Source organism: Schistocerca nitens, chromosome 4, assembly GCF_023898315.1.
Source record: "Schistocerca nitens isolate TAMUIC-IGC-003100 chromosome 4, iqSchNite1.1, whole genome shotgun sequence".
Taxonomy (NCBI): Eukaryota; Metazoa; Arthropoda; class Insecta; order Orthoptera; family Acrididae; genus Schistocerca; species Schistocerca nitens.
Window position 1 is genome coordinate 533744833 of NC_064617.1, and position 23527 is coordinate 533768359.

General features: G+C 47.0%; 1 protein-coding gene across 1 annotated transcript in view; it reads right to left on the reverse strand.

Moving 5' to 3' along the window:
* Window positions 1-429: 429 nt before the first annotated feature.
* The window catches only part of LOC126252419 (gamma-aminobutyric acid receptor alpha-like), a 222332-nt gene continuing 199234 nt past the window's right edge, over window positions 430-23527 (reverse strand). The window contains exon 10 of the mRNA XM_049953309.1: window positions 430-849. Coding sequence (XP_049809266.1) covers window positions 430-849 — 420 coding nt within the window. The remainder of the gene's footprint in view (window positions 850-23527) is intronic.

The following is a 23527-nucleotide window of genomic DNA, read 5'->3' on the forward strand; positions in this document are numbered from 1 at the left end:
GAAGCCCATATAAGCAGCAATGCCAATTATATTACTGCTTGCTACAGATATTTAGCTGTTTCTTCGGAATATGTCGCGATTTCCGAGGTCCACTCACACACTTGAGAATTTAGTACCCTTCGCAGCTTATGGGATCGATCGGTGTCGACTTTCGTGGTGGCATCGAGTGACACATCATTTTGAAGTTAGTTCACAGTAACCTTCTAGTCACACTAGCCTCTCCCGAAAAACTGCAGACAGCAGCAACAGGAAGGGAAAAGGGTGGCCATACTTTTCCTATAAGTATGTTTGCATTCCACGACATGGTGCATTTGTTCCTGAAAGATCTCTGTTTGAACTACAAGAAGCAAAAATCGGCAAAATCATGTATAGTCCACTTCGTTACTCAGGCGTCCACGTTACTGGGCTGTACGGGGGAAGCGGGTGGAGCTAGAGCTTGGCAGAGGGCAGCGCCGCGTCGTCCCACTGGAACTCCTCCTGGTAGGTGTAGTAGGCGAGCCAGTAGCAGACGTTGAGAAGGCCGAACGAGGCGGGGAAGAGGACGCGCGCCGCGCGGTCGATCTGCGAGACGCTGTTGACGTGGCGCGGCGCCGCGGCGTCCCTGGCGCGCTGCGCGGCCTCGCGCTGCCGCTGGCGCCGGAAGGCGTCGTCGCCCGCCAGGCAGTACAGCAGCTGGCGCCAGCGCGGCACGCGCCGCTCCGTCTGCGTGTGGCGCGTCACGCGCGACAGCGGCGCGCGGCCGCCGTGGCCGGCGGGCCCGGAGTGCACGTGCAGCGGCACCGCCGCCGCAGCCGCCGACGCGCCCACCGCCGGCGAAGGCGAGCGCGACATGCCGTAGCTGGGCGGGTCCTGTGGGCGGGGCAACCAGGCTGTCACGAGCACACCAGCACTGCAGCCCACTGCACTCATCATACTCTGTCGAGTGCAGTTTCTAAAGTGTGCAAAGGAGTCAGAGATATACAGGGTGTTACAAAAAGGTACGGCCAAACTTTCAGGAATCATTCCTCACACACAAATAAAGAAAAGGTGTTATGTGGACATGTGTCTGGAAACGCTTAATTTCCATGTTAGAGCTCATTTTAGTTTCGTGAGTATGTACCGCCGGTTGGTCCAATTGAAGGATGGTAATATTGACTTTGGTGCTTGTCTTGACATGCGACCCATTGCTCTACAGTACTAGCATCAAGCACAACAGTACGTAGCATCAACAGGTTAGCGTTCAGACGAACGTGGTTTTGCAGTCAGTGCAATGTTTACAAGTGCGGAGTTGGCAGATGCCCATTTGATGTATAGATTAGCACGGGGCAATAGCCGTGGCGCGGTACGTTTCTATCGAGACAGATTTCCAGAACGAAGGTGCCCCGACAGGAAGACGTTCGAAGCAATTGATCGGCGTCTTAGGGAGCACGGAACATTCCAGCCTATGACTCGCGACTAGGGAAGACCTAGAACGACGAGGACACCTGCAATGGACGAGGCAATTCTTCGTGCAGTTGACGATAACCCTAATGTCAGCGTCAGAGAAGTTGCTGCTGTACAAGGTAACGTTGACCACGTCACTGTATGGAGAATGCTAGGGGAGAACCGGTTGTTTCCGTACCATGTACAGCGAGTGCAGGCACTATCAGCAGCTGATTGGCCTCCACGGGCACACTTCTGCGAATGGTTCATCCAACAATGTGTCAATCCTCATTTCAGTGCAAATGTTTTCTTTACGGATGAGGCTTCATTCCAACGTGATCAAATTGCAAATTTTCACAATCAACATGTGTGGGCTGACGATAATCCGCACGCAATTGTGCAATCACGTCATCGACACAGATTTTCTGTGAACGTTTGGGCAGGCATTGTTGGTGATGTCTTGATTGGGCCTCATGTTCTTCCACCTACTCTCAGTGGAGCACGTTATCATGATTTCATACGGGATACTCTACCTGTGCTGCTAGAACATGTGCCTTTACAAGTACGACACAACGTGTGGTTCATGCACGATGGAGCTCCTGCACATTTCAGTCGAAGTGTTCGTACGCTTCTCAACAACAGATTCGGTGACCGATGGATTGGTAGAGGCGGACCAATTCCATGGCCTCCACGCTCTCCTGGCCTCAACCCTCATGACTTTCATTTATGGGGCCATTTGAAAGCTCTTGTCTACGCAACCCCGGTACCAAATGTAGAGACTCTTCGTGCTCGTATTGTGGACGACTGTGATACAATACGCCATTCTCCAGGGCTGCATCAGCGCATTAGGGCTTCCATGCGACAGAGAGTGGATGCATGTACCCTCGCTAACGGAGGACATTTTGAACATTTCCTGTAACAAAGTGTTTGAAGTCACGCTGGTACGTTCTGTTGCTGTGTGTTTCCATTCCATGATTAATGTGATTTCAAGAGAAGTAATAAAATGAGCTCTAACATGGAAAGTAAGCGTTTCCGGACACATGTCCTCATAACATATTTTCTTTCTTTGTGTGTGAGGAATGTTTCCTGAAAGTTTGGCCGTACCTTTTTGTAACACCCTGTACAGGGTGTAAATTTTAAGTTGATAAACCAGAATAACTCGAAAAATAAGCTTCACATGAAAAAAATGTGTAGAATCCAAAGTCGATTATTTTCGAGGGCGACATCTGCTGGTGCTAAAATTAGCGAGCCACCTCAGTCCCTTGTGGGTGGGGCGGGAGGCAACTTTAAAATTTCAAATGGGGACCCACATTTTTATTGCAGAATGAGATTCTACATAAAAAGAACTACGTACATTTTGTCTTAAACATTTGTTTTGATTCTTGGTAGTAGGCGCTGTAATTCAACAAAATCCATGTTCTCATTTCTGCGTGGAAAATGGTTACGGATAAATAACAACTGAGTTCACTCTTCATTCATCTTCGGCGGTAATTCGTTTGAATACCGCCCTTCGATTGTACTATTACGGTACCAATCGAAGGAATAGGTGTTACAGGTGCCCGCCAGCTCGTCGATGTGCAGCAGTCCAGCCAGCAGCCAACAGCCGTCCCCGCCGGCAGCCAGCAGCGGTTTCTGCCAGCAGCGGTTTCTGCCAGCAGCGGTCCCAGCCAGCGTCAAGCAGCCAGCAGCGGTTCCTGCCAGCAGCCAGCGTCCAGCAGCGGACCCAGCCAGTAGCGGTCCCTCCCAGCAGCAGCAGCAATAGCGTCGCCTCCCCCGCCGGCAACAGCAGTGTGGGGCTTCGGCCCCAGTCTCCTTCATAGTTTCTCGGTTCCTTCTACTCTGTGTTTCTCGTCGCCTTCTTTGTCCTGTCCTGTGCTTTTCCCCTTCTCGTAATGTCGACCCCCACCACCGCCACTACTGCCACCACCACTGCCATCATTTACACGTCCCCCTCCGCCGCCGCCACCACTATCACGTGGTGTGCCGCATCACTCCCCCCTCAGTCCATCCCCCCACTCCTCACTCTCCCATCTCCCTCACTATTTGTCGCCCCATCCCCGGTTCCTCCCTCCCGCGCCTCCTCTGATCCCTTCTCTCCACTCCCTCCCTTTGCTCCTTCTGTTTCTACGGCCCCCGCTAGGGTGGTCGCCCGGAGGGCTATGGCCCACACTCCACTCTCCCCCTCGCCTTCATCATCATCATCGTCTTCACCGTCGCCTTCGCCTTCGCCATCGCCCTCACCATCTCCGGCGCCGACTTCAGCACCGGGACCTGCCACTCCCTGCCACATTCCAGTCACTCCCATCCCCCAAACCTCCTCCGCCGCCGTCAAGCGCCCCAGTGGCACCCCTGCCTCCTCTACTCCCAAAAAGGCTCCGCCTCGTCCCCCTTCCCCAGCCCATGATGCCATGGATGTCTCCCCGCCTGTCCCTGCCCCCTCCTCCTCCTCCTCCTCCACCACCACCCCCTCCTCCTACCGCTACCTCCTCTCCCGTCCTGATTCCTCCCTTCTTGAGGACCAGAACCTCACACTTCCTTCGCCAGCATTTTCCTGGTGCCCCCATCTCCCTCCTCACTGGTTGCCATGATTCGGTGCTCATCTCCTCCCCCAGCCCTACCCTCCACACAGATCTCCTTTCCCGCATCCCTGTCACCCGCTTTGGCCCTCATGCCTCCCTCACTCCTGCCCCTTCCCCGCCTCCCTCCCGCCAACCCCAACCTCTGTGTCGCCCGCCAACCCTCACCGCCGTGATCACTCGGCTTAGTCCGACGATCACGGAGGAGGAGGTGTTGGCGGAGCTTCAGGCACATCCCCATCTGGAGGTGCTTGCGGTTCGCCGCATCCACAACTCTGACGGCCCCACCCGCCTTATGCGGGTCTTTCCCGAGCATGCCCCCTCCATAGACTGTCTCCTGAAGGAGGGTGCCCTCCTTTTTAACCAATGTTATAAAGTTGACCCCTCCCATTCCCCTCCTCAATCCGTCCGCTGCCAAAGGTGCTTGCGGTACAATGCACACCCGACATCTAAGTGCCGCGAGGCCCCCACCTGCCCGCACTGTAGGCAAGCCCACTTTTTACGGCAGTGCCCCAATCTCCAGTCCCCCCCCCTCCTGTAATACCTGTAACCTCCCTCATCCTGCATACTCCCAGAAATGTAAGGCCCGACCCCCTCCTACCACTCCTGAACTCACCGTTCCTGTCCACTCTCTAGACGCCCCCACCCCTCCCGGCAATTCTCTATGCCCACCCCCTACCACTGAGGACATCATCAGATTCCTCACCATCGTCCTTCAGAATGTTCATCCTTTTCAGCGCCCGTACACCCTCCAACAGATATCCCTCGCCGCCCGTTCCGTTTTCCAACTAAAAATGTACGCCACCTACTCCAACAATCAGGCCCATTTCACCTTCTCCCGTCTTGACACCCTCGTTTAAATCCCTGTCATGGCGCGACAGCACCGTATCCTTTTCAACAACATCCGCTCCCTTCCCGCCAACAAGAACCTCTTCCTGCACACCCTTGCCACCCACCGCGTGGATGCCTTCCTCCTCAATGAAACCTTCCTCCAACCCCACCACACCGTCCACACTTTGCCCTACCTCCTCCACCACTCCGATAATCCCATCCCGATTGCACGTGGTGGAGTTGCCATTGGTCACCACCGCCAGATCCCCGTTCGGCTCCAACCTCTCCTTCCCGACCCCACCGAACACCTGATCCTTAGTCTCTTCTTCCCCAGCCTTACCGTTACCTGCGCCACCATCTATGTCCGCCCTAACGCCCCTATTCCCTTTGACTTCCTCTCCCACATTGACCATACCTTCTCCTCCTACGTGATCGCCGCCAACCTCAACATCCATAGTCGTTCCGCCAACCAGTTACGGCGGTGGCATCGGTTCCTCTCCTCCCTTCAAGGCGACCTCATCCCCATCCCCCAGCACACCCGTCCCGAATCCAACTCCACTCCCGATGTTATCCTTTCCTCCCCCAAACCTCCTTGGTCCCATAACGATGGATGTCCTGGAGCCTATTGGTAGCGACCATCTCCCTGTCCTCCTCACCATTTCAGACGGTCGTCGCCCCCGCCCCGACCCTCGTAATGACCCTCCCCCTAAGTACGTCCGTGACTATTCCCGTGCCAACTGGAGTGCCTACCGGGATACCCTTTCCACCCAGGTCGATAGCCACCCCTTCACCTACCACCACCCTGAAGATATAACCCATGCTGCCTCCTTTCTCCAGCAGACGTTGTCTGAGGCCGTAGAGGCCCACATCCCTACTGTCGCCGTCCACCCCCACCGTCCTACCTTACCCCCACAGGCCGTCCTCCTCCTCCGTGAATCCCGCCGTCTCTACCGTGCCTTCCTCCGCATGCATCACCCGGACACACTACGACACCACTGGCAACTCCAGTGACACATACGTAATTAACTCGCGGCTAAGAAACGCCGGGACTGGCGACAGACATGCACCCGTTTAAATGCTACCCTACCTATCAACTCGTCCAAGTTCTGGTCAGCCTTCCGTCACCTTACGGGAACTAAACCCTCCCCTACTATCCTCTTCTCCATGATGATCACCCCTTCCCTGACTCCCTTAGTAAGGCCAATCACCTTGCCTCCTACCTCTCCGATGTATTTTCCATCACCGATGATCCCCAGTTCGATTACTCCCTCTTCCCGGATGTCCGCGATCGAACTGACACCTCTATCCCTCCCCTCACACCTGGTTTTCAGTACTTGGACAACATTGCACACATGGAACTCAATGCCTCTATCACTACACAGGATCTCATTGCTACATTCCGCACAAAATGCAACACCGCTCCTGATCACGATCGTGTCACCTACCGTCACCTTCGTGAAGCTCCTGTCTCTTTCCTCTCCACCCTGGCCAGGCTCTACAATGTAGTCCTGTCCACCAGTTACTACCCCGACCTGTGGAAAACCTCCCGTATCCTGATGTTCCTTAAACCTAGCAAACCAACGTCCACCGTCTCCTCCTACCGTCCCAACAGCCTTACCTCGGTCTTCAGCAAGGTCCTGGAATCCATCCTCACGCGCCGCATCCACCAGCATCTCCACCAGCACCGCCTCCTTCCCGTTACCCAGTGTGGCTTTCGGCCGTCCTTCTCTTCCGACGATCTTCTCCTTCATGTCACTCATCTCCTTTCCGACCAGCTTAATTTCCGTCGCTCCACAATCTTCCTCTCCCTGGACCTCGAACGAGCTTATGACCGCGTATGGCATTCCGGTCTCCTCTTCAAGCTCCAAACCTTCGCCCTTCCCATTAACTACGTCTGTCTGATCGGCTCCTTTCTCTCCCACCGTCCTTCCTATGTCACCATCCATAACACCGACTCCTACACCTTTTTCCCCTCCGCCGGTGTGCCCCAAGGCTCCGTCCTCTCCCCCCTTCTGTACCTTTTGTATACGGCGGACATGCCGCCGCCGTCACCCCCCGTCCACCTTCTCCAGTTTGCCGATGACACCGCCTTCCTTGCCCTTGCCCCCGCCCTGCAGAGCTCCCAACACCTTCTCTAATCCCATCTTGACTGGTTCACCGCTTGGTGCAACCAGTGGTTGCTCAAGGTCAGTCCCTCCAGAAGACTTCAAGGGTTGAAGCTTCTGGTGGAAAGGTGAGACAAAAATTTTGTGAAAATGGTTTGGTAGCGAGGGCGCCAAGAACGAAAAGAAGCCTTATTGAACAAAATGCAGAGGCAGAAACGTATGAAACGAGCTGTAGCACGCAGGGAGTGGACGCAAGAAGACGCAGCTAAAGACATTTGGAGTGACGAGACTAAGACCATTATCTTTGGAAGCGATGTAATTACGTTCGTTCGTCGTCGACCAGGCAAAGACTTGTTGCCTGAGTGCACCACTGAACTCTGAAGCATCCCATCAGCGTTACAGTGTGTGGCTACATGGCAAGACGTGGCATTGGGCGTCTGCAAAGTGTTGCAGGTCAACATTAACGATAAATAGTACCAAGAAGAAGTCTTAATATTGAAATTGATGCCCTCTATTCATGATTTGTTTCAGGGTAAGAACGATCAGCGCAACTTTCAGCTACGCAGTGCGTCATGTCACAGCACTATAGTTAATAAGCAGTGGTTTCCTGGCCATGAAATTAGCGTGACTGTCATCAGTCAAACCTTAATCTGATTCAGAACTTGCAGTCAGGACTGAAAATTATGGTTTCACAACGGTTTCTTAATAACATGAGTGAGCTGCCACAGACCCTCGTCAGTTCATTGTTCAGAGTCATTAAACCAAACGATCTCCAGCATCTGGTATACTCGATATCGTGCAGAATCGAGGCAGTGACTAAATCAACTGGATATTCCGGGAAATACGGAGAAACATTGCAATAATTTTTTCCCATTTAATTCGTAAGTTTCTGAAATTGTTAGGTTGTGAGTATCTTGTTTGAAATAATACTAAATTTTTAATTTTAACCATAATTTTCAAATAGCAGACGTTAGGAAACTTTACCTGAAAATTTCTACTGAATTATTCTCTCCGCAGGATTGTTCATGTATGCATTCGACACTTGTATTGCACACATCTCGTCCTCCACCTCCACCCTCTCTATGTCCGCCTCTCCCCCATCCTCCCATCACTCTGTTCATTTCATCCTCCCACCTTCAACTGTCCCTTTTCACCTTCCCACTCTCCTGTTTCTTCATCTCCTCCTCACCACTCTCTCTGTCAATTTCCCCTGGCCCCTCTTTCTATTCAAAAAAATGGTTCAAATGGCTCTAAGCACTATGGGACTTAACATCTGAGGTCATCAGTCTCCTAGACTTAGAACTACTTAAACCTAACTAACCTAAGGACATCACACACATGCATGTCCAAGGCAGGATTCCTCCCCTCTTCCCCCGGGCTTTCCCTTCCCCTTCCCCCCTTCCCCCTATCACCCCAGGCGATCATTGTACGCAAAACCACCCCTTCCTTCCGCCTCCTTGATTTCTATCTCACCATCTATGGCCGTCCTATCGCCCTCACTCCCACCCTTAAGTACCTTGGCGTCAGCCTCGACTTTCGCCTCTACTGGACTCCCCATCTCTGGACAATCCAAGCCAAGGCACGCTCCCAGCTCCATCTCCTCAAGCTCCTTTCCGGCCGTACGTGGGGTCTGGACCCCTCCACCATCCTCCACACCTATAAATCCCTCATCCGCCCTATCCTTTGTTACGCCCATCCGGCCTGGATCTCTGCCCCCCCCTACCTTTTATAAATCCCTACAAATCCTTGAACGCCATGCTCTCCGCCTTGCCTATCGCATCCACCTCCCCTCCCCCACGTGGATCCTGTATGATCTCATCCCCTTCCCCCACCTCCTCCTTTTCCTTGAAAGGATACGGATCCTGTACACCTCCCGCAAACTCGATCCTCCTCACCCGCTTGTCTCACCCATCCTCTCCCACCCCCGCCCGCTGCCGCACCTGTATTCCCACGTCCTACCCGGTCTCCATCTCTCCACCCTCCTTACCCTCTCCCAAGGTGGCTTCCGCCAGCTCCCCTCCCTGATGATGTCCTCCTCCTCTCCATCTACCCCTCCTATCAACTTTGATCCTCCCCCGCCCACTTCCTGTGTCCTTTCCATTAGGCACCCTCCCTCCCTTCTCTTCCCTTCCCTTCTCTTTCCTTTTCCCCCATCCCCTCCCTCCTCCCCTCTTCCCCCGGGCTTTCCCTCCCCCTTCCCCCCTTCCCCCTATCACCCCCGCCCATGGCATCTGCTCTCCCCTCTCCCCCCCCCCTCCTCCTCTCTTGGCAGGTCCCCGGACTCGTACACGGTTAGTGAACATTCGCGCGCCAGAGATCAACGCCTCGTGTTCTGTGTGTGCCGTAGTTTTGTGGTTAAGTGGTTCAGTGTTATTCGTTTTGTGCACCTACGTTCACATGTGACAATTTTCGTCTCTGTCTGTGTCCAAGTGTCTGAACAGTTTTATCTTGGACTCTACGCCCGTGAACGGCACCTTGTATTTTAAAAAGTGTTTGTCTCCGTTTATATGTCCACCATATTTTTTTCTAATTGTCTTCATTTGTATGTTTGTGTTTCTCTGCGGCCAAAGAGCGGTGTGGTATGCTGCTGCAGGCCTGCCTGTAATACAGGTTTCAAAATAACAATAAAAAGAAAAAAACACTCTTCATTAAGTAGGATGTTTGGTTAGTTAGTTAGCTAGTCAGATGATTTATTTGATAATTAAAAGTTGTGTGACCTCATGACCACGGAACAAGCAAAACTTATCCGAATCTGCGGAAAAAATTAATACAGTATTTGGGTTAACATTCGTAAAACTCTAATTCCTCTTTCTCAAACCCTGCCCTATCGGGAGACAGGGAGGGTTTTAGTTTTAACGAATCAAAATTTATAAAGTAAATAAATATTTTTTATTTATCCGTAGCCATTTTCCACGCAAAAATGAGAACATGGATTTTCTTGAATTACAGCGCCAACTACTAAGAATCAAAACAAATGTTTAAGAGAAAATGTACTTAGTTTTTTTATGTAGAATATGATTCTGCAATAAAAATGGGGGTTTCCATTTGAAATTTTAAAGTTGCCTCCTGCCTCACCCGCAAGGTGCAGGGGTGGCAGGCTAATTTTAGCACCAGCAGATTTCCCACTCGAAAATAATCAACATTAAATTCTATAGATTTTTTCGTGCGAAGCTTATTTTTAGAGTTATTGTGGTTTGTCAAATTCAAATTTACACCCTGTATATTACATTAACGTAAAATAACTTAAAAATTCTGAAATATCACGATGTAATATGTGCTGATATGAAGTATACACAGTGAGGCAGCTAAAACTGGCCACCACAAATATGGGATGCTTCACGATGAATAGCACAGTAGTGGCATTACTCCCAGAAACGTTGTAGTGATCCACTGAACACTGCAATCCAGAGTTTATTTTAATATAAATATCAATCCTTATCCTTATGTACAGTAAAAACAGAATGTATGTATGTAGGAATGTGCAGCATCTCCCCATAAACCACTGGATCGATTTCAGCCAAATTTGGTACACTTACTGTTTACACTGAGAGAATCAGCACTGTGTGGCTTAGAAAATCTTACCTCCCACAGGAGTAGAGATAGGGCCAGGTAAGTGTTTTCTACTCCTAACATGTAGGCTGTCCTGCATGATAATCGCATTAAGTGGGTAGTATCAGGATGTCTTGGAGCAGCTACACGTACAGATCAGCACTGCTAAGCATAGGGATCAGGAGATAATCAGTAATAGGGGGGCAGGATGAGGTGGACACACAAATAGGGGAGGAGGACATGGACATGCAGTCAGGGTGGAGAAGGGGATCAAAAGAGTGGTTAGGAAGGGATGGTGAGAGACGGGAGGATGAAATGCTCAGGGACAATGTGGAGGAGGAAATGGGCAGGTAGAGAGGAGACGATTTGAGTTGTGCATATACACTATGTGATCAAAAGTATCCAGATGCCTGCCTGAAAATGACTTACAAGCTCGTGGCGCCCTCCATCGGTAATGCTGGAATTCAATATGGTGTTGGCCCACCCTTAGCCTTGATGACAGCTTCCACTCTCGCAGGCACACGTTCAATCAGGTGCTGGAAGGTTTCTTGGGGAATGGCAGCCCATTCTTCAGGGAGTGCTGCATTGAGGAGAGGCATCGATGTCAGTTGGTGAGGCCTGGCGCGAAGTCGGGTTCCAAAACATCCCAGAGGTGTTCTATAGGATTTAGGTCATGACTCTGTGCAGGCCAGTGAGTTACAGGGATGTTATTGTTGTGTGCCACTCCGCCACAGGCCGTGCATTATGAACAGGTGCTCGTCGTGTTGAAAGATGCAATCGACTTCCACGAATTGCTCTTCAACAGTGGGAAGCAAGAAGGTGCTTAATGTAGGTTTGTGCTGTGATAGTGCCACGCAAAACATCCAGGGATGCAAGCCCCCTCCATGAAAAACACGAACACACCGTAACACCAATGCCTCTGAATTTTACTGTTGGCACTACACAAGCTGGAAGATGACGTTCACCGGGCATTCGCCATACCCACACCCTGACATCGGATCGCCACATTGTGTACCGTGATTCATTCCTCCACACAACGTTTTTCCACTGTTCGATCGCCCAATGTTTACGCTCCTTACGCCAAGCGAGGCGTCGTTTGGCATTTAGTGGCGTGTTGTGTGGCTTATGAGAGCCGCTTGACCATGAAATCCAAGTTTTCTCACCTCCCGCCTAACTGTCATAGTGCTTGCAGAGGATCCTGATGCAGTTTGGAATTCCTATGTGATGGTCTGGATAGATGTCTGCTTATTATGCATTATGTCCGTCTTCAACTGTCGGCAGTCTCTGTCAGTCAACAGATGACGTCGGCTTGTACGCTTTTGTGCTGTACCTGTCCCTTCACGTTTCACTTCACTGTCACGTCGGAAACAGTGTACCTAGGGATGTTTAGGAGGGTGGAATTCTCGCTTACAGACGTATGACACCCAATCATCTGACCACGTTAGAAGTCCGTGCGTCCCGCAGAGCACCCCATTCTACTCTCTCACTATGTCTAATGACTGCTGAGGTCACTGATATGGAGTACATGTCAGCAGGTGGCAGCACAATGCACTTAATACGAAAAACGTATGTTTTTGGGGGTATCCGGATACTTTGGACGACATAGTGTAGTAACAGCATGACTTGTAGGGGCTACACAGGCCTATCAACACGACTGGGCATAGAGAGTTGTGGGAGGAAATGACAGTGAGAGAGGAGGTGAAGGGTGAAATCGAGCAAAAAAGGGGGAGGAAGAGTTGGACAAAGAAGGCGTAGGGATCGACAGAAAAATAGAGGAAGATGAGGTGAACAGATTCATTAGGAAGAAGGTGATGGTCAGAGAGAGAGAGAGTGAGAGAGAGAGAGGATAGGAGGAGATGGATAGCGAGCAGGGATGAGGAGAAGGACAGATAAAGACGGAACGAGGCGAGTTGTGTGGGTAGTATTGGCATGTCTTGCAGGGCTTTCACCTGTAGATGGGCACAGCTAAGTGTAGAGAGTGAGGGCAGGAGATGAACAGTGAGAGAGAGGGAGGATGAGATAGAGAGATATAGGGGGTGGAGGAGACGAAGAGGGCTGGCCGTTGTGGTCGTGCTGTTCTAGGCGCTTCAGTCCGGAACCACGCGGCTGCTATGGTCGCAGGTTCGAATCCTGCCTTGGACATGCATGTGTGTGATGTCCTTAGGTTAGTTAGGTTTAAGTAGTTCTAAGTCTAGGAGACTGATGACCTCAGATGTTAAGTCCCATAGTGCTTAGAGCCATTTGAACCATTTTTTTGAATAGAAAGAGGGGCCAGGGGAAATTGACAGAGAGAGTGGTGAGGAGGAGATGAAGAAACAGGAGAGTGGGAAGGTGAAAAGGGACAGTTGAAGGTGGGAGGATGAAATGAACAAAGTGATGGGAGGATGGGGGAGAGGCGGACATAGAGAGGGTGGAGGTGGAGGACGAGATGTGTGCAATACAAGTGTCGAATGCATACATGAACAATCCTGCGGAGAGAATAATTCAGTAGAAATTTTCAGGTAAAGTTTCCTAACGTCTGCTATTTGAAAATTATGGTTAAAATTAAAAATTTAGTATTATTTCAAACAAGATACTCACAACCTAACAATTTCAGAAACTTACGAATTAAATGGGAAAAAATTATTGCAATGTTTCTCCGTATTTCCCGGAATATCCAGTTGATTTAGTCACTGCCTCGATTCTGCACGATATCGAGTATACCAGATGCTGGAGATCGTTTGGTTTAATGACTCTGAACAATGAACTGACGAGGGTCTGTGGCAGCTCACTCATGTTATTAAGAAACCGTTGTGAAACCATAATTTTCAGTCCTGACTGCAAGTTCTGAATCAGATTAAGGTTTGACTGATGACAGTCACGCTAATTTCATGGCCAGGAAACCACTGCTTATTAACTATAGTGCTGTGACATGACGCACTGCGTAGCTGAAAGTTGCGCTGATCGTTCTTACCCTGAAACAAATCATGAATAGAGGGCATCAATTTCAATATTAAGACTTCTTCTTGGTACTATTTATCGTTAATGTTGACCTGCAACACTTTGCAGACGCCCAATGCCACGTCTTGCCATGTAGCCACACACTGTAACGCTGATGGGATGCTTCAGAGTTCAGTGGTGCACTCAGGCAACAAGTCTTTGCCTGGTCGACGACGAACGAACGTAATTACATCGCTTCCAAAGATAATGGTCTTAGTCTCGTCACTCCAAATGTCTTTAGCTGCGTCTTCTTGCGTCCACTCCCTGCGTGCTACAGCTCGTTTCATACGTTTCTGCCTCTGCATTTTGTTCAATAAGGCTTCTTTTCGTTCTTGGCGCCCTCGCTACCAAACCATTTTCACAAAATTTTTGTCTCACCTTTCCACCAGAAGCTTCAACCCTTGAAGTCTTCTGGATGGCATATCCATCTTTTGCGATACGACGATGATCTTGCAGAGAAATACCACAAGTTCTATTACAGTTTTAATCAGTCAATATTGGTTTTCTGCCGGTTCTTGGAGCATTTTTCGTTGACCCAGTTTCTTCATACAAATTTCAGGTTTTCCCCACAGCTGACCCTGCAGCGCCTCCACGCAAACTTTTTGCTATATTTGCATAAATGTAACCTTATTCACCGAATGTTATTGCCTTACTCCTTTTACTCGATGATCAGTCAGATTCAAGCTTGATTTTCATTAACTCTACCTTCGACTTCACTGCACTTTCCAGTTCTCTTGACAACACAACGTGTAGCTGTCCTAAGGGGGTCTCGTCGTTTCTTTAGGAAGGCAGTACTGCTAATAATCTGAACGATGAGTTCCTCTTCTGCGTATTTATAGGCTTCGCCCTTCAGTCATCACCACAGGCAAAAACCTTCGGGTGGTTAGGTCCAGGGACCTTAGTGGTCAAAATCTTGACCACTTCTGCCAAATGATTTTCCGGGAAATTTTAGGTTTAGATGTTGAGTCACCTGACGACTAGAAGGTGCAGGAGCCCCGCCGTGCTGGAACAACATATCCATACTTGAAACGATAGGAACCGCTTCCAGTGATGCTGAAAGCTCGTTTTCTAGAAAGTCTAGATAACGGGACGCTGTAAGATGGTGTGGTAACATAACAGGCCCGATCTACTTCATGTCTATCACACTGCACCATACATTTATAAAGATGCATTCTTGAAAATGCGTCCCAAAAAAAATGATGTAGGTTTTTGTCGGGCAACGGATGTCAGTTACGAGTGTTATTGACACCGTCGCGAGTAGTGGCTTCACCAGTAAACAACAGCAATGGAATTACTCGATAGTTTTCACGATTAGAGCTCGGTTCGATTATAGCTGTCTGCTTTGACCCACGACGGCCTATTTGGAATAAATAGCATAATTTATGCCAGTTACTAATACAATCACATATAACAATTAATAACAGGCCGCTTACGAGTACATTCTTCACGATGGCGACCACAGACCATTACGGTCGCAAACATAAAAACATGCGAAATATTTCAGTCGCCAAATGAAGTTTATGTAATGGGACAATCGCGGGAATTAGGGGTTTTGCACGGGGACAAATTAACAATACGACAATAAGTCTAACATCATTCCAAGACAACTACACAATAGAAAAATAATGCACACAATTTCCTCCAGAAGAAACCGAAAAAACTAGTCAAATGGAATCGAATATTCACTTGACCTGTATAGCACAAACGTAGACAGCGATCTCCGATACCCCACCATACAATCACAATAATCGGTATCGCCTATTTCCCTTAATCTTTACCACCCTTACACTAGGAAATCGTGCCACATATGGAAATAAATAGCCTAATATTTGTGAGACCCAAGATTATAAATATGATCGCTACTCGTTTCTTTAGCAACAGTAAGTTGTGCACTCAGGTTCCTGGCTAACTGCACCCTCATAAATCGCGACGTAATTGGAATAAATAGCATATTTTACACCATTTACTAATACCACCACACATAACATTCAATAACAAGCCATTTATACCCTTCGTATCCTAAACTAATGACTTCACACAGGACGTCACTGCTCAAAGCCGACAAGTGGAATCGGACCGTGTGCTTGACTCCAATATGCAAGTATACAACGGCAAAATTGCATTCGTCTGCATTAAGCACCTTCCAAAAGTTGCTGAACCCTCCAAAAGTTGCTGAACCCGCTGTAAGTGACAAGCATAGAGATCGTGCTTAAATGATGTCCGTCATATTCTTGTATGCTGAACAACGATAGTTGTAGAAATTCTGTGTCTGCTTGTTGAAGGAGTACGTTCTAGCAACTGAATAACATCTTCTGCTTCATCTGTATTTCTGTTGGCTTATAGGTTCAGATTAAATACGACTGCTGGGCACTCCACTAGTCTCACATAGTTTAGTGGAAACAGGAGTATATGCTCTTGAATCTGACACTCTGCGGTGAGGTAATCGTCGCCCGTTTTTCCTACGAGAAACATCACGTTTCCATTACAAAACTGGTACACAAATACTCAGCATTTCCATGTGTGTTATGCTTAAAAGATACAGTACTGACCAACAAATCACAACTACAGTTGAAAAAACTTCAATTGTGTGTTCTCAAAAGCAGCGTGAAAACAAAAAAGATAGAGAAACCCGTAGCAACTGGAGTATCAACACGAGAAGTGAAAATTTATTCCTTTAACACCAGTTGTATCTCGGTAACCAGGTGTATCTGTGTAACCAATATCAAATGGACACTTGTAGGTGAATAAGGAATATTTAATGCGAATTAGTTTATACTACTACCTCCAATAAGTCCGCCCGCGGTAGCTGAGTGGTCAGCGCGATAGAATGTCAATCCTAAGTGCCCGGGTTCGATTCCCGGCTGGGTTGGAGATGTTCTCCGCTGAGGGACTGGGTGTCGTGTTATCCTCATCATCTTCATCTCCATCGATGCGCAAGTCGCCGAAGTGGCGTCAAATCGAAAGACTTGCACCCGGCGAACGGTCTACCGGACGGGAGGCTCTAGTCACACGACATTTATTTACCTCCAACAATATTTACTATTCATCCCCAAACACTTTGTACCACGAACGACTGAATATATCCGAGTGGTTTTGTTAAATAATAGCAGCGAATGTGCCGAATATTCTGTCGTACACACCGGCGCGTATCGAAGGGAAGGTGGGGAGGGAGGAGGAAGGAGGGGAGGTGAAAATGGGAATATACCATCCCGCATGCAACGTTTTATTAAAAGCGTTTACTATAAGTTTCAAAAATTTCGGTTGATTGTCGCAGAATATGATTGTGGTATAATCCAAAGATCGCGGTGCCGTAACAAAGTCGGCACCTCGCGTCGATAACAGAGAAGCTAACGATGTCTCGCGGCATTCCGCAAAGCCCGTATGGGAGGCGCTGGCGAAGTCACTCCCTCTCTCGCAGCGCCACCGCACGGAGGCCGATACACAGCCAATCAGAGGATGGCTCGGCCCAGTTCGTGACATCCGGTCAAGCAGACAACTTCGTTTGGTTAGGACAAATGGGTTACTCATATCATGTATTGAACTGTCATTCTGAACTGTTACTTCAAGATAAGAGTTTAGTAAATGTGTGCTTCAACTGATGCTTCAATATTCAAAGCCAGCTGTAAATATTTGACATGGTCCTTTAGCAATGGATTGCATAAAGTTAAGTGAACCATTTTATCATTCTTGTAATAATGTTTCATATGTAACTAATGTTTCATATCTTTTAGTCCCACTCCACCATCTCCCACCGCAGTCAAAAGAGCCCACAGTTACAGTATACTGGACGATTGTTGTTTCATCAGGTCATAACAGTGACAGCATGAAAACTAGGATTCTCGAAAATGAGAAGAACTTGTAAAAAGTAACAAGTTCCGTCTGACTCGGAGTGCTTTTCAGTTCCATTCCTAAAGGTGACACGCGTGGACTGGTGACTGGCTCCACAGAACACTCCAGTCCTAGCACCAGAAGATGATGAGAGTGACACTCACCGAAACATCTCGGAATTTCAGCGTACCCACCCGGATGGGAGAATGAGAAGATTCCACCAATAATAAAAGTTTCTAAAAATTAAAAATAAGGAATGAGTCACGAACGTCAACAGGAAGACAGCCTATACTTCTGACAAGTGAGTGCTGACCATTCCCGAAAAATTTCAGTGATACATTTCCCAACAGGTATTTATTTCCGGGTGTAAGTTTATAGTTTTAACCAATAATATCTCCTGTGAGATTATGGGACACTGTTTTAAAAGCAACTGGTATATGTATTGTGAAGCAGATGTCAGAATATCAAAAGCTTTGAAGAGAACTGCAGAACGTTTCAGGGTTAACGCGAAACACAAATTTTAATACATAATAATGTAATCTCAAAATGTTTCCTCTTTAATTCGAATCCCAGATCCGCCTCTTTCCCCACGTAAAAAAATTAAGATTCTTTAACTCATTGGTGAATGAAAACGTTTAGAATTTACTAGCTAATTCCTTCTTTTCAAAATAGCTCATAGCAGTAATCATAAACACAGCAGATGGTACGAAATTGATTCGAGTTTTACAAATCCGGTATGACGTTAACTGTTTGAGACAGATGAAAATTGGTGTCGGACCGGGACACGATCCCGGATTTCCGCTTATCGCGAGCGGTCGCCTTAACCACTTCGGCTATCCGAGCACGCCTCCAGGCCCGACGCAAACTTGCGTATGTCACGTAGTCCACAACCTTTATGCTCGCGGATTTCGTGATTCCGACACAAGGAGAGACTAATATTTTATGAACATTTTAGCCAATTAATGGTTTCAATTTCTGTGTTTAAATAGTGTCTGTATTTTCCATCAATGATGTATCCATTCCTAAAATGACGATAAAATATCTGTATCTCCCTGAGTGGGAATCACGAAATGTGCCAGAGTAAGGGTTGTGGTTCAAAATGGTTCAAATGGCTCTGAGCACTATGGGACTCAACCGCTGAGGTCATTAGTCCCCTAGAACCTAGAACTAGTTAAACCTAACTAACCTAAGGACATCACAAACATCCATGCCCGAGGCAGGATTCGAACCTGCGACCGTAGCGGTCTTGCGGTTCCAGACTGCAGCGCCTTTAACCGCACGGCCACTTCGGCCGGCAAGGGTTGTGGATTCTGGGCCTGGAGGCATACCCGGATAGCCAGAGTTTTTATTTTTTAATTTTTTAAAAGACATGCGAAGCCCTAATGGCTACTCGGACGTCTGCCCCTGGTAACCGCGGATGTTGTATCTAATGTTGGCTCTGCCGGAAGGGCGGACTTTACGTTGTATTTATACTTTCATTTTGTTTTCGTTGTTTAGATACTCTCTTTACCCCTAGAAGGGCACAGTTGCACGAATAAAGAAAGATTGATTGTTTAACCTGCCTCCCTGTTCCAGAAAATAAAAATAAAAAATAAAAAAATTCGGTGGGGGCGGTTGAGGGACGGGATGGGGCACACATAGAGGCCAGGCCTCCGATTGCGGCCCCTGTCCACCCTGTCTCCACCAACCTAAAGCTAACCGCTCTACTTTTTTAAGGCAAAAATGTGTTGGGGAAAAAAACAGGCAATTAGGCCAAGTAAGCTGGAAACACGAGATCGAGACCCGGTCCAGCACAAATTTTCGTCTGTCACGAAAACTGACATCAGTCTGAACTTGCAAAATGCGAATCCATTTCCTAAAATTTACCAGAGGTATAATCGTCAGAACAGCGTCTGTTCCTTCACACATGCATGCATTGTAATATGAAGGTACAGAAACTTTATAAACACAGACATTGTAACCATGAACGATGTACAGCAGATGTGTCTTAATTATGTCTCGGACGTGGGTTTTCCAGGTCCTGTTATGATCTGATTGTAGTTCCCAAAGACGAACACTGTATGTCTCTTATATTTAATTGTTTCTATAGTACACAAAAGGACTAATATTGTCTTTCATTGCAATATCTGTATCAGAGACAAGAAGGAAAAAAAATTATTCTGTGACACTGCAAGTTTGAGATCATAATGTACACCAGAAACAATGAAGCATTCTAGAAAGAACTTTGTGGTACACCATGCCTGACTCCTTCAGTTTCAGAGTCCATATTATTCTGTGGTTAACATAAAGCTGGCATATATTAAGATAGAAACAAGAAACTTATTTTGTCGGCCAATACGTCGTATTTTAACTTGCGCATCAGAATATGACGCGTGCACTCCACAAGAGTAAATTTACAACTACTGCTCATCATATTCTGTACGGTGAAGTAATTTCTTCTTAAATGATATCAACAATACGAGTTTCAGCGCACTGATTAGAAATTTCTGAGAATAATTTCGTTAAAAACAGTAAAATTCAAACATCTATAAAACACAATCATCAGAATCTCGTATATCTTCCGTTCTCTCCAAAACGCTTAAGTAGCTGAGTGTCCACTGAAGAGCCAAAGAAACTGATACCCCTTCCTTATATCGTTTAGGGCCCCCCGCGAGCACGCAGAAGTGCCGCAACACGACGTGGCATGTACTCTACTAATGTCTGAAGTAGTGTTGGAGGGAATTGACACCATGAATCCTGCAGGGCTGTCCATAAATCCATAAGAGTACGATGGGGTGGAAATTTCTTCTGAACAGCATGTTGCAAGGAATCCCAAATATGCTCAATAATGTTCGTGTCTGGGGAGTTTGGTGGCCAACGGAAGTGTTTAAACTCAGAAGAGTGATTCTGGAGCCACTCTGCAGCAATTCTGGACGTGCGGGGTGTCGCATTGTTCTGTTGGAATTGCCCAAGTCCATCGGAATGCACAATGGATATGAATGGATGCAGGTGATCAGACAGGAGGCTTACGTACCAGTCACCTGCCAGAGTCGTTTCTAGACGTATCAAGGGTCCCATATCACTCCAACTGCACACGCACCGCATCATTACAGAGCCTCCACAAGCTTGAACAGTCCCCTGCTGACATTTAGGGTCCATAGATTCATGAGGTTGTCTCCATACCCGTACACGTCATCCGCTCGATACAATTTGAAACCAGACTCGTCTGACCAGGCAACACGTTTCCAGTCATCAACAGTCCAATGTCGGTGTTGACGGACGCAGGTGAGGCGTAAAGCTTTCTGTCGTAATCGAATGGGCCTTTGGCTCCAAAAGCCCATATCGATGATGTTCCGTTTAATGGTTCACACGCTGACACTTGTTGATGGCCCAGCATTGAAATCTGCAGCAATTTGCGGAAGGGTTGCACTTCTGTCACTTCGAACGATTCTCTTCAGTCGTCGTTGGTCCCGTTCTTGCAGCGATGTCGGGGATCTGATGTTTTTCGGATTCCTGATACTCACGGTACACTCGTGAAATGGTCGTACGGGAAAATCCCCACTTCATCGCTACCTCGGAGATGCTGTGTCCCATCGCTCGTGCGCCGAATGTAACACCACATTCAAACTCACTTAAATCTTGATAACCTCCACACTGTAGCAGCAGTAACCGATCTAACAACTGTGCCAGACACTTGTTGTCTTATATAGGCGTTGCCGCCCTCAGCGCCGTATTCTGCCTGTTTACATATCACTGTATTTGAATACGTATGCCTACACCAGTTTTTGGCGGTTCTGTGTATAATCAGTCTAACTTTCTGAACGTCATATTTCGTTCTTATTCTTGGTTCTTTTGAAATCGCTGGATTGTATTTCTCGCAGTAATTTATATATTTATTTTGAGTTATCATTGCTAGACTCACTGTCCTTCATTCTGTATGTAACTGATATGTCTTACGTTTTCAGCATTAGGCGTCTTAGGCGGCTACTTAATACTGTATGCAGGTTACACTCATTCGTAGAGAGCTGAAGAGGCTAGTACATAATTCACTGAGAACAATTTGTTTGTAAATGCGATGTAAATAATAAAATTCGCAGTGTGGCATCAATAGCTACGATGCCACAACGTAGGTGCGCTCTCGTAGGTTGGCACTACGAAAGCAGACGAACAACGCCGACCACAGCGCCCTCTAGCCGACGCTGCGGAGCTCGACGAGCGCCGCTTCAGATTCAGACCATTTGTTCGCGAGTAAATGACCAACCAAAATTGTTTCTATTTCATAGTGGGCGAGCCACTACAGATTTTGCCTTTGTAACTTCCAGTAGCTGTTAGCTTCGATACATTAACGGCTTCACACCTACGTGCTCATCTGTTCCAGAAGTTAAGTAATGTATGCACCAGTAAAACCACTTTTACTTTAATTGTAGTACCGAGAGTTCTACCTCACCTGTTCCTCCTAGCTTCCTACACTCGGCTTACCCTCTAAATTACAGGAGCAGACCCACAAAATACGCAGATTGTACCGCTGTCGGCAGTGAAGGTGAGAAAGAATGACAAGGCCTACTGAACTGAAGGAATATATACTGAGCACAGAATATGAACTGGGAGCGAACAACAGAAAGAAGAAAGTATTGAAGAGCAGAGCGAGACTAGTTCGACAATAACGTTAGAAACCACGCGGTACACAAAGTGAACGAATTCTGCTACCTTAAAATAGAAATAACGAATGATGGACGAAGCAAAGAGGACATAAGAAGCAGAATACCACAAGCAAATGGTGAGTTCCTCGCCAAATGAAGTCTGCTAGTATAAAAGAATGACTTTAATTTGAGAAAGGAATTTATAAGAATGAATGTCCGATGCCCTGCGCTGTATGGAAATATTTCATGGACTGCAGGAAAGTAGGAAAAGCAGTCGAAGCAATTATTTTGTGTGTTGTTATAGAAGGAAAAAGAAAAGTAAGAGGACTAACAAGATAATAAATGAGGAGATTCTCTACAGAATCATCAGTGAAGAAAGGGATATGTGGAAAATACTGACCAGAAAAAAAGACGGGATGACAGGACATGTGGTAAGACCTCACAAAAAACCTGCCATGGTAGTAGGGAGCTGTAAAGTGAATTAACTATACGACAAGACAGAGGCCTTGATATATACAACAAATAACTGAGGATGTAGCGGAGCACATCAAACCATTCACAAGAATGACTGAAAAAAACAGCTCTTAAAATGCCACACACAATCAGTACATGCAAAGAAATCACTACAGCCAAATAATATCCGTCGTATGCTTGTAGATTCAGTGAAACAGACGTAGAGTATTAAAAATTCCTGGATATTGCGATCGATAGGCCCATTACATGAAAGAATCACATCAATAAAATTTGCTACAAAGTAGACACCAATATGTTCCTAAGACAGAAATGGACTGGGATAGTTGGTGCATACTCTGTAAACTAAAATTGATAATTATGTAATCTACCCACATCTATCTAGTGCACCAAATATGGGGAAATGAAGCCCACATACACTCAGATATATTGCTGAAACAACAGAAGAAACTTTCCCGACGCACTATAGACTATCCTCGAACACATTTAGCACAAATAAATTCAGACAACAAAATATTTCGAGTGTCTGCTCATTGTGGGTTTATGAAACAATTGTGTGCTTAAAAAGTAACGCCACAAGTTGATTAGTTAGTTAGCTCCATGTTTCACGTATTATTTACACTACAGATAGTCTTTTCAACACCTTTTACACATTACAGTAACAGAAATGCTTCTACGGAATAGAAGGATTTGTCAAGAATAAACCTTTTTAGTTTGTTTCCAAATTTTGTTTTACTCTCTCTAAGACATTTTATATCACTGAGTTAAGTTATCAAAAATTTTAGTTGGAGCATTCTGCATCCATTTTTGTGCTAAAGACAACATTAACATGGAGAAATGAATGCTATTTTTCGCTCTAGTATTGTATTTATGAGCATCATTGTTCCTTTTAGAGCTGCAATGGACAATTTACGACAAACTTAATGATGGAATAAATGTAGTGTGAAGCAGTAGTCAGAATGCCCAACTCCTTAAACAGATGCCTACAAGATGATCGTGGTTGTGCATCACATGGCACTCTTGGAGCACGTTTTTGAGCGATGAGCACTTTCTTTCTTAAAGGTGAGTTACCCCCAGGACATTATTCCATATGACATTACTGAATGAAAATATGCAAAATATGTCAACCTACTGATTCGTTTCTCTCCAAGATTTGTAATGATTCTCA